This window comes from Chrysoperla carnea, chromosome 2, assembly GCF_905475395.1.
Source record: "Chrysoperla carnea chromosome 2, inChrCarn1.1, whole genome shotgun sequence".
NCBI classification, from domain to species: Eukaryota; Metazoa; Arthropoda; class Insecta; order Neuroptera; family Chrysopidae; genus Chrysoperla; species Chrysoperla carnea.
The window spans coordinates 45372393-45390026 of NC_058338.1; the positions used below are offsets into that span (position 1 = coordinate 45372393).

A 17634-nucleotide genomic window follows, 5' to 3' on the forward strand; every position below is an offset into this window, starting at 1 on the left:
TTATTTCCAGTGTTATAGAAAAGGGATAAGCGGGAGCAATCTTTATCAATGTTAACGTTTAAACCCAGCGAAGCGGGTGGGTATCACTCTAGTATGTATATATATATATATATATATATATATATATATATATATATATATATATATATATGTGTAGGCTTAACATACAAACAAGATACCTAAAGTAGGCGACAACGCGATACGATGTTTAATAGAAATCACAGAACACTGACCTTATAATAAGTATTAATAATAATAATAATAATAATACTGAATACTGTGCATAAAATAATCTGTTTTGTTTTCGATTTTTTTTAATATACATTATGTTTACTTCTAGATTGCCTATGGTTATTTCAATGATAAAAATGGTGGCAATGAAAACTTAACAAATTCTAAATATTTATTTATAGATTGGGAGACACTGATAAAATTTTTAGCCATTTGTTACAATATTTTAAGAATGGCCATCGTTAAAATGTCGAATTACGTAAATATAGAAAAGAAAATAATGATCACAGAGCTGGTGGTCTGTCAGAGCTGGTTATCGTATTTTGGACAGTCATTTACGAAAATTGTAATTCTATACTCTTTTGTCAGTTCCAAATAGTCGTCATACTGATCTTTCGTGTCTGCTTCCTTGAACATCAATAGACTGAACTGATGGTTCGGGATTGTTGACCATTGCATTCAATTCAAGGACACTCTAGATAATCTAGGGGTTACTTTGCAGCAAAAACTCGAAAAATATAATCAAATTGCTGCTGAGTTAAATTCGAATGGCTATAGAGTCTCGGTGAATGCCCTTTTCCAAAAACAGTGTAGTATTTTTATCAAATTTCTGACCAAAATATAATGAAGAAATCTTTATGGTACAAAATTGATTCTAAAGACTATTTAGATGCAAAAAAACCTTATATTATAACTACCTATAATTAAAAAAAAAAATTTTGTCCGATTGTTCTTCATCATATTTGTCTGCAAACTCAATTATTTAATTTTCATCTTCAATTTTTTTAATTTCTTTTGCTTCTGAGCCACTTTTCATCTTATCTATGCTTGCTTTCGTTTGCACGTAACGTGATTCTGGAATTATAAGTTGCAAAGTTGCACTGGAAAACTGCTTGCCTCTTTCTTTACTTCTGCCTTATGGCAAAAGGCAAAAGTAAATTATGCTCTCTTTATCTCTTAGTTTTAAAAGAAAAGGCGCAACTTCGTGCAATATTTTTTTTATAAACATGTTATAGAATACTTAAACTTTGCCTTATTACAAAAAAAATTTGCCCGACAATGCCTGACACATAAACAAAAACCTTTGAGTATGATAAATTTCAGCAAATATGAATCATAAATATTTCATTATATTAATAGAAACATAAAATAATTACTAACAAGTGAAAACAAACAATTGACTGAGTTAATTGTTGAAATACCATGTATAGACAGTGTTGATGCGCAATCGTTTGTTTTTTTGACGTCACGTAAATAACAAAAGATATTCACTTCAGATATTCAGACACACACACAACTGATATTCCTATACTAATACATACTATAAAATTTGCACCTAATTAACGCCCTCGTGGGTAAACTGTAATGTTTACAAAAAAATGTTCAAACAAAAGTTTTTTATTTTTTTATAAGGAACATTTTTTACATTTAAACTTTTGTTCTATCTCTAACGGTTTACAAGATGGGTCCTACGGACCCAAGACCCAATTGACCTATGATGCTCATTTACGAACTTGACCTCACTTTTTACGTCCTGAGAACGCTGTAAAAATTTCAGTTCGATATCTTGGTTCGTTTTTGAGTTATCGTGTCCACAGACGGACAGACGGAAATGTATTAATAAGGTGATTCTATGAACATCTATACCAAAATTTTTTTCGTAGTATCAATATTTTTAAGCGTTACAAACTTGGTACGAAACTTAATATACTATGTATATTTCATATATACATGGTATAATAAATAAACCCACAAACCTTCTTCTTCAATATTCATTATAAATCTTTACGATAACTGCACTAATACAGTAAGCATAATACTTACATGCATTCGTAAGACGAGGTATAGATTGCGACTGACAAATCAGACTTTTGACAAAAAATTTGATATAAATACTCCATTGTGCTTTATATGATTATGTACCTAAAACGATTCACAAATTAACTTGGGTCATAAGTTTGGCCGCAATATCCATCCTCTTAAACTGATCAATTCAATTAGAACATTTGCTTCAAAACGACTCGATATTTACAAAATAAACGAACAATTATCTCTGTTCATTTTGTTTTTTAATGTTTAATTTGTTCAGTAACTATACCTCTAATAAAATATGATCAAATTAATAAGGAATTTTTTTCCAGTAGAGAACAGTAACAAGCAATTATGGTATTAAATTAATTAAATTTAAAAAATATTGACTTGTTTTTCAATTTATTAACTAAAAACATCTGATACTTGTTATAAATAAAACACTGCTTTAATAAAGATAATTGGGCATTATTAATATTCAATTTTATAATAAAACATCAAATTTTAAATGTAAAAAGTTACTCATTCAAAAATATATTCAGCTTCAAAAAACAAATTGGAACGAAGTAAACAAAAAAAGTTTTTCTTATATTTTTTCTAATTATATTGTGATTAGTTACTTTTTATTTATGAAGATGAAACCGGTTAAAAACGAAAGAAACAACAACACAAGCATGGCGTTCAAGTCACTTGTGAAAAACTGATTGGCAGGTGCCCTCTTCGACCTCCTTTCCTGCAGGGTGTGTATTCTTTGTAAAGTTTCTTGGAAATCCATGATATATGTTCTTTTTAACATAAACATACTTTCCTGGAAAACATAAAGAAGCTTCTTTCATTTACAGTATTTTATGCTTAGCTAACAATAAATTTAATAAACTTAAAAGTGAGTGTATCTTATTTATTAAAGTATAGTTGATTATTTTTTAAAGTATGGAAATCAACAATATATATATATACTAGCGGCCCCGACGGACGTTGTCCCGTAAAAACGTAACTCCAATTCATGAATACCTATACTACGTTTAGCCTGTCCGCTAAACCCATCCCGCTAAACCCCAATTTAACTCCTATTTATTGGAGTGGCCTGACCTTCGACCTTTGGCCTGACCTTTGATAGTAGAGCTCGCTGCGCTCGCATATGGCTCTAATAAATGCCTATTGACAATACCTGAATACTATTAAAAATACATAGTACACATAGTATACATAATGTGATATGATTTATATGCGCTCCCACCATTTAATGAAATTTAATTTTTTTGGTACGGAGCCCTCAAAAACAGTTGTAGTGGACCGAATGGTAAATCTAAACCATTCTCCAATCCCCTTGAACTCACACCAAAAATTTCATCGAAATCGGTCCAACCGTCTAGGAGGAGTTCAGTCACATACACACACACACAAGAAATATATATATTAAGATATATATATATATATATATATATATATATATATATATATATATATATATATATATATATATATATATATATATATATATATATATGCCCTTTTTAACATAAAGATACTTTCCTGGAAAATATAGAGAAGCTTTTATTGAACTTCCAGGAAGACTTTACGTCTATATCATTTATTATGTATTTATACAGATTATATATAGGCTATTGATTAGTTATTAAAGGTTATTAAAGAAGATTTTATCAGTATTACGGATTGATTTTAGTCCGTATCTCAAAAACTATTCGACCAGTCATCAAACGCAATTTTTGCGTTTTTGGGTCAAAATATCCTTATATACTGAGTTTTATCGAATTTGGAGATAGAAAAATTTATCGATTTTTTTGCAATTATTTTAAAGAGCTTTTGATAAAATCGAGAAAATTTTTGTTTTGGAATTTGATTGATCCAAAAAGTATAAAAATCAGGTTAATTTAATGATTGGACCAAGAGAAAGTTACAATATCAGCGAGTATCATGGGCAAAACTTCGTTTTCAAAAAAGTTAGAGTTCCCCACCAAAAAATTAAAATCCATAAAAGTATAAACAAAGGAATAAGTAAAAGCTATAACGTGATAGCTTAAAGGAGAAATTGCCCAGCAAAGCGGGCGGGTATCTGCTAGTGTATGTATATGTAATGTGTGTTTACTCTCACATAGAACGTAGTATACAGACAGGTTTTATTATACCTTACCCATAGTAAAAAATTCCATTTTTGCAAATATTATTGGGGAAACCCTATTTTGTTAAGGATACATGAGATCGAAATATTTCTAAGCACTACTTATTTTGACTTGACAAATTTATTCTCCAGAGATTCGTCTTGATTTATGATACATCCTGCTTAACAACTGAGGTCATTGCTAATCAGGTGTAAACGTCACTTAATTTTTAAAAACTTAAATTCTTAACGAACAGTATGTGAATGTACACTTATAACGTATTTACAAATTATATTCCGGGTGAGAAACAAGAAAAATCCGAGTAAAATTTTTAAAAAAGGTCGTCCATATCGAGCACCTTGGTGACGTATGTTTTGAAAAACAAAAGTGGAAATCCACAATTAAATTCTTATGATTATACATGTAGCATGCCTAGCTTATCTCAAAAAATAGAGCTGTGTTTGTTTTTTAACCTGGGGAAAATCTGGGAATTTACATCCATTAACCAATTCATCCACCCACACAAACAGATCAATAGCCAAAAATGATATTTTTTGAATAATACGAAGAAAAAGGTTTCATAAAGTCTAGCGTGCAAGGGCTCTGGCAGTAAAAAATATGAGCTTCAAAACGTTGAACTTAAGAAATCGATAATTTTCTATTTTAGACTCATCTACTGGGTCTTTTTACCAATAATTTGGGTTTTTTTTTTAATTGAGTTTGAAAATAGCTAATTTAATATTTTGGTGGCCCTGTGACCCAAAAAACTTCAATTTCAGCTTATTATTGGAATCAGAATTTTCAAGCCCGCTGTGCATGAAACAGTTCTTCACAAGTTTTTTAAATAGCTTAAAATTTCATTGAAGAAAAAGAACAAGACAAGAAATAAAGATTTAAAACTCATTCAATTTATTGTTTTATTCATTCATAAATAATAAATAATTCTTATATTGTTTCCAGTAATTAAAATTGTAATAAGAGAAACTAATTTTATAAAAGTTTTATTTGAATTAAAATATAATTTAATATACCTATACTCCTCTCACAAACTTCTCACTTGCTAAATAGTTACATTTTGCATTTTATCAAATGAAAAAACATTTATTTTTGTTTTTGAGAAAAGTTTATCTATTTTAAATTAGTTATATAGTGTGTCTACTTAAGTTGGCTCCATTTTAAATCTTTTATACTATAAGGTTAACCATTTACGTAAAAAAGTTATTATTTATAAAAACTCTGATTTCGAGAATATTTACATTCAGCTATTGACTTCTGTCATTACCCACTTAAATAAATGTCAATACTTAAAAAACACGTTATCTGTTATCATAATTAGCCTGGTTGTACATCAAATGTTTTTGCCGATTGGAAAGAATTTTTTTATTTGCTGAAAGATTGCCTGCTTGCTCATTTCGTAGCATACAAAGGGATAATATATAATATGATGTAATTATATATCGATGGAACCCACGCCAGAGGCAAGTTATAAGAGACACATGATACTTGAAGCTTTCAAGATTTTGTTTCCTCATAAAATATACCTAAAGTAATACGCAATGGTGCTTGCCAAAATTGTCAATTCGCCAATCCAAACCACTCAATCTCATAGTGTCTAACGGCATTACTACGTAAGAGTTATAGTAAAAAATATACTGTACTGTTACTATAGGTCTTTGTAGTTAAAAAAGTTTTGACATGTTTTTGTGCAAATTTTTACAGAATAACAACACATTGATTTTATAAAATAATTATGTTTTAAGTGTATTTGTAAATTTATTATAATATGTTTTTTTTATTTTTCAGAGGTGTTAATTTAAATTTAATGCACTTACGAAGTGCATCCGAACAATGGAATACCTGCCCCGCATCATCTTACTCTCGTACATCATTCAATCAAAGATCCAAAAATGTTGCTGGTATTTCAATACACGGTAAACAACAGTCACTAGGCCACAATAATGGTTATTCATCTCGTCATAAAAAAGAAAAAAGTTCTACATTTCACTCTACTGGTACACAAATGAGTTCAAGTGATTTATACATGGGCAGTGGACAATGTAGTCGTGAATTATCACCAGTACGATGGTGTGATCGTGAAGTTGACGGTGTATACTTAAATCGGTCTGGCTGGGTTCAGGTACAACAACGGTCATTAGACGATCGTGTGCGATGTGGATATGATGTGGCAACAATGGGTCCACCACCTCGACAAATGTCACAACAAGCTCAGCCACAACATCATAGACGTGCGGCCATAAAATTAGTTGACTATCATTCGAATAGTGAACCGGCACATTATGCAACTGAAATCCGTGAACCTCGTGAACGACCCGTGTATTTACCTTTACGAGGTCGCAGTGAATGTGTAGACATTGCCAGATCAAATACTCCATCACCGCATCAAATTATGCCCGAATCGTACTCACCTCCATCAATAACTCCCATAATATCCCCACCACCTGCGTTTCAAGATAATCAAAGCAAATCATCTGCAAAAAGTCGCTATTATTACGGAAGCAAACCATTTTTACCACGCTCAAACGCAATTGATAGTGGGATATTAAGTCCACCAACAACTTCTCCAGTGCCTCCGCCGATTGTTTGGGAATCCGGTACAATGACAACCACACGTATATCACCCAATCAGACAAAATCTTCAAAACAACGATTAACTCCCTCGCCCGTTTCATCAACTGGACGTAATACACTAGCACCAAGCTACCGCATTCCACAAGCTAAATCACTGGAAGATAATACAAAAGCAAATCGCCGTTCACAATTTGTTCAAAAATATATAGAATCATCGTCTTCCTCATCTAGTTCTTTAGGTTTTAGAAGCTTAGATAGTTGTGTTAATCGTCCCGTAATGCCACGTTTAAATGAAATTAAAGACTCATCAATTGAGGGTTACGAAGATGGCGATGAAGAAGAGCCTGTCATAAGTAATCCGTCATTGTTAAATTCATCACCAGATTCATTGAGTGATAAAAAAGGAAAATTGTCACCGTCAAGTCGACAAGCACGAGCATATGCACGTGGGCAAGCACGCCGGTCGCCAGCTTCATCTGATGCTAACAAAGCACTATGCTCCTCAAGTTCTTCATCGGCTTCGTGTAGTCCTCAACGTCGATCACCTATCAGTATGGCAAAACCTAGACGCCCAGCTAATAGTAATAATCGACCACCACATCAATCTCCTCGACAAGAATATGAATCGCAACGAGTGCGTAGATCAAGAAGTTTACAATTACCAGAGAAACGATCACCAAGTGGAAATCCATGCCTTCTTCCGCCTGGTGGTACAGATTCACACCGAGTTTTAAAATCTATAAATACTTCTGATTCACGAGGTAGGCGTATCCTCCAGCATAACACTATTGATGGTGATTTAAATGAAGAAATTTTGCGGGAAGCAGAAATTGTTACTGATTTCTTATATGGTACTCGAAGTCGAGCTGCTGCTCAAGCGTTATTAGCTTTACGTTACCAAGAAAAAGATGAAGATGTACCGCCGGAAGCTACCCGGCTACCTTATGATAATGGATTTAATGTTTACATTGTGCCAAATACTAAAAGTAAACAGCGACAAAAAGTCTTACAAAGAGGTTCCACCACACCGAATGCAAATCCATCGAATCGCACATTTTCACCTAGTCCAACGATTGAGGTAACAAGTGCATGTAACTCAAATACTTGTGATTTTTGGCCACATTGTGCTCATCGCGAAAGTGTTAGCACATCTACAAATACTTACTCGGGAAATATGCGAGTATCTCAAAGTTATCCTTCACATCAACGATCACCTGGTGAAACTCCTCGATCTGATAGTCGATCAACACCTGCCGTTTTGGATCGTATTCAACAAGATGAACAACTGGATAGACATGAAACCAAAAAACGAAGTAAAAATCCAGTCCCAATGCCACGAACTAATGCCAATATACGACGAACTAGTAAAGTTTCTTCTCAACATTCGCATAACGAGCTTATTCCAAGTGAAGTAATTATTATCAATGATCGCAGTGCACGACGAGAACACCGTCGTTTAAATCCAAACAAACGCGATAATAGCAATGACAACCGTGACATTAAAACATCACCAAAAAGTGGTAGTGCTAATAGTCGTTCGCCATCCGTGATGGGTAATGTATCTTCATCTTCGAGTAGTGATATTTGGGTAACGACGTCAGATCGTACAGGAACAAAAAGTCCGCGAAATGTTAAAAGTTCAGGTGGTTCTACACCGCTAGATGAAAATACGTCATCGCAACAAAGTGATCAGTTACGTGAAATGATATTAACGCGACCGGGTAGTGCACCGGCTGATGGAAAAGATGAACTAGCGCGTCGTACACCCGTTAGTTTGACAGAATCGCAACAAAGATCTTTATCATTGCCAAAATCATTTATGTCCAACAATCAATCAAAGCAAAGGTAAGATTATTTTCAACTTTTTATTAACAAAATTTATATTTTTAATTACTAGGTAGGTCATATAATTTCGATTTTTGTTTCAAAATGAGTAAAATTTGCAAAATTAAGTCAAAACGTGGGTTCTTTTCACATAAATATAACCCCAACCATAGAAGAAAAAAGGGAATTTGCGTACCCTAAATTTTTGCTTGCGCATCCGAAAATGACAAAATTCAAAGAAATGTTTTTTGGATTTTTGTCAATATCTTAAACTAATAAAATAAATGCCGCGTAGTTATTACTATAATCATTGCTCGAATTAACTGAAAACAACTAAAATAATTTAAAGTCTTTACTTTTTATTTTTTACAAACTTTAGTAACTCTACAAACAAAATTACTTCAAGGAGAAGGAATAAAGGCAACATTGTATTTTTTTATAAAAAACGGGAATCACTTTTTTTCCAATTCTAAATACAATTAAAACCCCAAATTTATTTTTTGTGTGAATCGTTATTTGGCTTTCAATGCAATAATGTTGCTTCCTTTGGTAAAGATAATCGCTTACGAAATATCACTTAAGTTCAGACTTATTTTACTTAGACAGAAAGTTACAAATATTCAACATGATGCTTATAGCCTATTTTTAAATAATTTTTGGAGGCGACATGAACAAAAGAATTTGTTTATTATTTATTGCTTGACATTTATTTTTTTTTTAAATTCGCTTTGTTCAAAATAATAAATGTTTTCACTACAACCTTATTATTATTAAAGCAGGCGATCTGCTTAAAAAATCCGAAAAAATAAAAAAATATATTTTCGCGACATTTATAGGTCAATTTTTGCATCCGAATTACGATAATTCCGGTGAAATAACTTCATAAAAACCCTTATTTTCCAGGGCTATATTATGAAATCAGTCATATCAGGTTAATTATAAGTCATAAACAGAAAAACCCTAATGATGGTTACCTAACACTGCATACTTATAGTTTGCTGCAAGATAAGGTAGAAACACAATAGAATGCAGAATTATACTTCGACGTGTGGGTTTCTGATACGTTGTTTTGCATTTAATCGCTTAGGACGTATTAGTATTTAAATTTTTTAATTATTGCATTTATAAACGAAATAAAATTCAATAAAATGAAATAACTGTGTTAGAAAAACTGGTAAAAAATGTTGTTCACTTTAACTGTCAATCAATAATCAAAAGCAATTTGAATATCATTAATATTTTCACACTTAATTACTTTATACATAGCACAAACACCATTTATTAATAATTTTATTTAATTGGTTGACATGAAAAATATTCATCTCAACTTCTCAAGTAATATAAAGAAAGAAAAAAACTTTTTCGTAAATACAATTTTTAATTGGTTTCTTGTTTGATGAATATATATGTACCGAAGGAACACAGAAAAATAATATCTAAGCTGTATTTTAACATTTATTTGATTTTTATTGGCGTGGCCGGCAATTCGAGGAAAATATTTGTTAAACGTTGCAATATGTTTTTATTGACTCGCTGAAAGAAAGTTGTTATATTATCCCGAAAAAAAAAATCGTAAATTTTATCATGTATTTTCGTTTCAAGTTTCAAGGTAGGTATACCTACTGCTAGGGATCGTAAATCGATATGAGAGTGAATGTCGGTGTTAAGTAATGAAGTCATGCATAAAAAGCGTCAATGTCAAAACGGTGGTACTGTACAATGCGCAAGTTCGTGTTACATATTACATGTTTAGTTCGCAGTTTGGGTAAATTATAATAGCCTGGTTGACCGACCGTAAACAAAATTGCTTTACCTAAGTTATGTTCAAAGTTGCTGCTTGATAGCAAAAACTGTGAAGGTTGCTTTTATTTCTCTAGAAAATTCCAAAACATGTCTAGAATCACTATTTAACATGGTGAACATTTTTTTTAATTTGCCATCTGTATGTTAGAGATTAGCTGAATCGATCAAATTTTCAATATTTTTAACCTATTCTAGTTCATTTCCTGCATTTGTACTTCTAGAGGAGAAAATTAGGGACCAGTTTTTCGAACCGGGTATCATCAGAGTGATACAATTTCCGTTCTAATGAAAATTATTATTTGAAATTTGTTTTATATTATCTTCTAGTAATATTTTTTATATTTACTAATTTTTATTATGTTTTCTATGGTTCTATAGTTCTAGCTGTCACGGCATCAAATTTTATACCATACTTATAATATGTTTGGTCTGGCTTCAAGAAATCAAATTCATCGCTTGTTGTTTTTATATTCGGTTTAATTAAAAAGCCTAATGATTTCATTTTATTAATTGCTTTATATTCCGTTTATAGGTAACACGTGTTTTAAAATAGCATTACGTTATTTTAGGGATGTAGTTAGGTATTTTTGATTGTATAATATCGACTATTATACCGTGTGTAACAAATTCGGTAAAAAAACATTGAAATTTATTTTTTTTTCGTTAATTAAAAGTGAATTTTATATTTTCACCTTGAAGATCGTAATATCACTAAGGGACAATTGAGGTTGTATTCTAATAAGGGAAATAGAAGACACACACAACTCTTTAATAAAAATAATATTTATGTTACCCAATAAAATATATAAATTTTGCAATCCCTAGATGCTTATAAATTGAAACAATCACGCACTAGAGGTATATGATCAACACGAGAAGGGAATTATTACGAAAAATGTTTGCATGGTTAAAGTTAAAAAATAATAATTTTCTAATAAATGAAATTTCATCTTTGTTAATGCAGTGCGTAGACAATGATTGGGTCTTTTACACACAAAATACAGAGCGCATAAACGCTATACAGAAACTTCGAATAAAGAAACCGTTTTTTGAATTTAGATAATATGAAAAACTTCTTTTAGGGTATTAATTAGAAACATAATTTCACTTCATTTAAAGAGGTTGTGCTCAAAACTTTGCACTAACGTTTTTAAAGTAAACAATTTTTTTTCACCACATACGATGTAATTTCATTTTCGGTTTATTCTAAAGGGAACACAAATCGAGCATACTCATTATTATATCACCCCCTCAGAAAAAAAATTGCTAATCAACCAAGACTCCATGAAATTAATTGCATTTTTTTATTGCAAGTTAAGCATAAAAGCGTACTCATTAAAAATTCCCGATTTCTGTGGAACAAGTCTAATGTTATACAATGATTGTTTGTACGTCATCTACATGCGTCTAACGCGAAGATGTTGTTTCCTCGTGGCCACACGCTTGAAAGCAGTGTAGAGTGACACGGGAGATTGTACAAACGTTAAAACTAGCGTTACTGACTCCACTCAAAGATGCCTTTTTCATTTCAGCTGGTTTCAGAACATGTGTTGGTATTAGTAGTCATTGTATCATAGTCCATGTTCCAGTAGTAGTTTATGTACTATAATACCTATGGTCAAAATGCTTTAAAATGCACGAAAGAATTGCAAAATGGTGTTAGTTGGCGTTGGTACAATGTCTATGTTTGACCGTGTGCGTTTGCTGGAGCGAACAAGAGAAGTGGAGTTAATTTAATATAATGTCCATGGCCTAAGCAAAGCCTTATTACCTACTGATACATTTAGTTACGATGAAACAGATGTAACAGCAAGATTCGTAAATGAAACCTTTTTTTTCTAATTGTCTATTACATATAATATTTCAAATTGGAATAGGAGGTAAATCAAATGCACTCAAAGGAAAATTAATACAAACTTTTTATTTATTTAACAAACATTTTCTATATAATTTTCAAATTTGACATTGTTAAAATTCTTCATTCCATTAGTTACTTGTTGTTTAAGAAATTTTTCAGAAGGGTATCTAAAATAATATAAACAATATTATCATTAATATTGCTGAGCTATGTTTATTTTTTATATATAAAAATTATCAAAATCTGATCGATTAGGGCGGTGAAATAAAACAAAAATTAAGTTTTAAAAATTAATGAAGAAAAACTGAGTTTTCACCTAGCATTGGAGTCCGGAATCCCTGGTGCAAAATCAAAAACTTTTTTTTTTTGTTTTAAGAAGAAATATGGGTTTATAAATTTGAAAGTGTGTGAATTTGTAAGAAATATTTGTAAAATTAACAAAATTCTTTGGAAAAAAAGAAATAATAAAAAAATATGCAATTTTAGCTCCACCTTCGATTTTAACCCATCATGCACAAACCAAGGGCTAAAAAAGTATTTTTTAAATCAGGGGGCCTTTAAACGTAACCATTCGTTGAAAAGGCACAATTGGACTTTGGGGTAGAAAACATTCACTTTATATAAATATAGAATTTAAAAAAAAAAAAAATATTGAACGACTTTGTTTTTAAATGGAAACCATAAAAATTATCCACCATTACATACATGTCAAGATATGTATATTTTAAATAGATGCAGTATTTTATAATTTTTTGAACATGTTGAAAATGAGAAACTTATTAACATTTTCACCTTTTACGGACACCGTAACATAACGTTAACATAATAATTTATTTAGTCCGTATAATCGAAATGTTACCCTCATCACAAAATCTACGAAGCTATCATTCAGCAATGTCAAGAATTTAATTCAATCTAAAATATATATATACTAATTTGTCCATTAGGATTGAATCCTTGGCAATAAAATATAAATATATCCTGTGTATACGGAGTTCATCACCAATGCTTGAAAGTTCGGCGCTATTTCCACCAGTATTGCCAGAAGGTTAAATTTCTTACATTTTATATAACTTTTAATCTACTTATGTAACAATTTTATGTAAAAAAAAAATAGGGCGCTTTTGTGAAATTTTTTAAAACTATATTTTGTTGTTATCAAAACTATTTGGAAACCATTTCAGTATTCACAAATTTACGGCTAAAAAATCTCGTGAAAAAATCTCGAAATGAAGTTAGGAACATATGGTATGTATCATTGACTTTATAGTTATACATTGACTAAGCATCGCCTATCTTTCCGTTTAGTGAGAAGCGTGTCAACAACTGAGGTAATTGCTTAGGTCAGCTAGGGATACTAAAAAAGAATATAGGGAGATTTATCCAAAAAATATACATTAAATATAGGGACATTTATCAAAGAAAACATACATTGAATGTTAAATTTTCATATCACAAAATGTTTTACATAATACATCGTGATTTCACTGAACTTTTTCACTTTTTGACTTAAAAAAATTGTTATCACTTATCACTTTACATTTTTTCTTACGATTCAATGGATTTTACCTAAGCAATTACCTCAGATGTTGACACGCTTACAATCGTTTGACACTCAGTCTATGTAGCTCTAACGTCAATGGTATGTATACAGTTATACTCGTATTGTATATTAATATGTATTTTAACACGTATTTTATGTGTAAGAGGAGTGGATATCTTTCTTTACTTACATGACGTAAAACAATAAACGATTGTGTAATCAACACATATCAAGTGGGGTATCTATGAATAACTATTAAGTAGTCAAATCCATTGACGTAAGAATGATTAAAATCGGCACACGTGTTTGGTCTCAAGAGGACCAAGCGGCTCAAAGGACCAAACATACATAAATAGGCAGAAAATGAAAGTTGGCGAATTATGGATATCATTGGATAGGTATTTGAAAATCCTAACTAAAAAGTGTGAAAAAATAATTGATTTAAAATATCAGAATACCCGAATGCGTTCAATATAAACTAAAAAGAAAACTTCGGGTCCATTATTGGGAAGGTTTGAGTCCGTATAGATTTTAATGGATCCCTATGTTAAAGTCGCTATGTACTGCTGGGCTTGTTTGCTTCTTTTCAGTCTATAGTTAACGTAGTCGGATTTTTTTATCTTTTAATTTAATTTTTTTCATTCATGAAATAAATAGTGTCGAGTTTATTTTTTTTTTTTTTGCTTTTATATTTAATTAATTGCGTCTTTAAAAGAGGCATTAACAAAAAATCCTTTTTTAAAATATCCTATATAGGTACAGTACATATTTTAAGCAGCATTATTAATTGTGAAATCTGTTACGTTACCTTTTACAAACAAAAACTATTTAATTTAATTCCGTTAAAAGCAAAAACAATGCATAGTACAAAGTCAGTGGTGACATATTTCAATAACAGGTGGTCGACAAAAAGACAGTATAGGCAAAAAAGATTGGTAAAAATTTTGTTAGTAAATTAGAACTACGTACCTTTTCTAACAACATAAAATTCATTTTTTTTTATTATTATTTTTTTCAACTATATACTGTATTGCTTTAGCAGTGCCCAGCAATCCAAGACCTGACACTAATACGACTGGAGCATATAGTTTAATAAAATATAATATTGCACGCCACATTTTTTGTTTCTTTTTGTCTATTTATAGTTCGAATTTAATTTTATTATTTAGTTAAACGAATAAAAGCAAATCAACTTTGCTAGAACATAAATTAATAAACTACCTTAAATTAATTTGAAATACATATTTAATAAATATGAATATTTTATATTAATAAGTAGATAATCTAATCATATACATTATAAAAGATAACATTAATCATTTAATCAATTCAATGTGAAAACTGTTATCTGTTGATGACAGTTACAGAAATATAAGTTTGGTAAAAGTAATATAATATGTACTTCCTTAGTAATAAACTAATATTATTTATATGCACTTGTATGATAATAATAATAATTTTTATTTTTATATATTTCCCAATAAAATTTACATTAAAAAAAAAAATTACATATATTTGCCTTATAGAGATAAGTAATCTATCACAAGTAACTAAATGAAACTCATTGCAATATTATTTAATCAGAAATTGAAATATTCATCATGCGATATTTACATAAATTACTCTTGAGTAAACAGTGATGTTTACAAAAAAATGTTTCAAACAATAACTGTTTATTTTTTGATAAGGAACATTTTTTACATTTAAACTTTTGTTCTATCTCTAACGGTTTACAAGATGGATCCTACGGTCCCAGGACTCAATTGACCTATATTGCTCATTTACGAACTCGACCTCACTTGTTACGTCTTGAGTGCGCTGTAAAATTTCAGCTTGATATCTTTTTTCGTTTTTGAGTAATAGTGATGACAGACGGACAGACAGATGACAGATAACATACAGACAGACAACCGGAAATGGACTAATTAGGTGATTTTATGACCACCTATACCAAAATTTTGTTCATAGCATCAAAATATTTTTAAGCGTTACAAATTTGGGACTAAACTTAATATACTATGTATACATGTATACATGGCATTATAATAAACACCTTTTATTATTATCAAGTACTCAAAACAAACAAACACCCATATGGGAGTCATAATTTCCCCAAAAACTTGTGAATATATTTAAAGTATGTAAGATACACTTTTAAGTTTTCTATTTCATATGTAGTACCATATTTATAAATAATTAATAAACAAACATAATTATTATGAATTTTTAAATTGATATTATATTAATTATTAAAATCAATTAACATTTTACTTCTCAAAGTTGTAACTAACATGTTAATGTTATTCTATAATTATATCAAGTCAAATTATGTACAAGGTGTTAAAAATCAAACCAAAAATATATTTTCATATTTTCATACTTGGACGCGAAAAAAATGAGTCGGCGATTTTCGCACCCTTTAATGGTCAAATGAGGGCTAAAACATAAATAAAAACTCGATTCGAACGATCTTTCTTTTTATCATAAAAGATATTTTGCTTCGTTCTTGGCGAGAAATTTTGAAAAAAATTCCTCAAATTTATAGGTTTAGCTCCATTTTGGCACCAAAATCTGATCATTCATTTGCATACCTATAATATGTTCAATTCATTCAAAACTTGAATGACTTGAGCTTTTTGTAAGAACTTTTGTGTGCATAATATACTCTCTAGAATTGATATTGTGAATAGACCTTCAACTTTAATGTAAAATTTTGGTAAAATTAAGGTATATAAAAGAATATTTAGCTGTGCACAACACGACAAATGTTTCTGTATCTTCCTGTATATGTTGCTAGTTCACTTGCTACGTCATAACATATTGAAAGATCGTACGATGAATGGATGTAGTATATGAAATATTTTGATTTGATTTCCTATTGAAAATAAAAATAATTCTCTCAATGAATACCCAATTAAATATCTCAAAGATACTATTTCGAAAATGTAAGTGGAAAGGTATTAATTATTTTGAATGTAGGCCCTAAATTTTAATTAATTAGTGAAATTATTATTATATACCCAAATTAATTATGTTTAAAAAAAAACATTTCTAACAGTCTTGGAGTTCGTCTTCACGTAAAGGCGTTTGACCACTTATATACTCCAGGCTCATAAAAAGATATGAATTCCATTACAATTTTAATCGCATGTTTTTGAAGAGAGCCTTTGTTGTTAAATAAATGAACAGCCATCCTACTGACAAACAAATACAGCGAGCCTACTACAGTGAGATAAAAAAATATTTAAGAGGCGTTTTATGTATGCCCACCAGAATTATTATACCGGGCTACAATGTTCATTATGGACTTTCTCTCGTATAATATAAAATATTATTTGCATTTTTATGGAAGGTGGCTTGCCATTCAATGCTATTCTTTAATAGGAAAACTCTGACTCTGCGCCAGGGGCATTGAATGGATAATAATAATAATAATAATCATTCTTTATTGATTTGTTCAAATGAGCGAATCAAGTTACATATCTAAAAATTAATACATATATCAAGTACGCATAATGAGAGGAATACACCATTCATAATCTATTTGCTCTTCTATCCATTAAATCTTTTAAAAAACGTCCTACTGTTTTAACTCAGCGTTCATGTCTTATATTCAGCACTAGATCTAGTGTTAATAATTCATTTTCAAAACAGATATTCGCGCGTTACTTTATTTATACGTCCATATTAAAACTACAGGTGATAACTTGACTGAACACTATTACATAGAACACACAGTTAGTCGTTCACAATTTACCTTACACTTATTCTCCCAGACATATCTAATAGAAAGTTCACGAAAACCCTTCGCATTTCCTTATTTGCAACTGACAGGTAAGGTGCTTCGTGTGCATAGT

At 30.4% G+C, this 17634-nt stretch overlaps 1 protein-coding gene across 1 annotated transcript in view; it reads left to right on the plus strand.

Moving 5' to 3' along the window:
* The first annotated feature begins 8404 nt into the window (after nucleotides 1-8404).
* Nucleotides 8405-17634, plus strand: part of LOC123293913 — a 183129-nt gene continuing 173899 nt past the window's right edge. Inside the window, exon 1 of the mRNA XM_044874906.1 lies at nucleotides 8405-8594. Coding sequence (XP_044730841.1) covers nucleotides 8452-8594 — 143 coding nt within the window. The 5' untranslated portion in view covers nucleotides 8405-8451. The remainder of the gene's footprint in view (nucleotides 8595-17634) is intronic.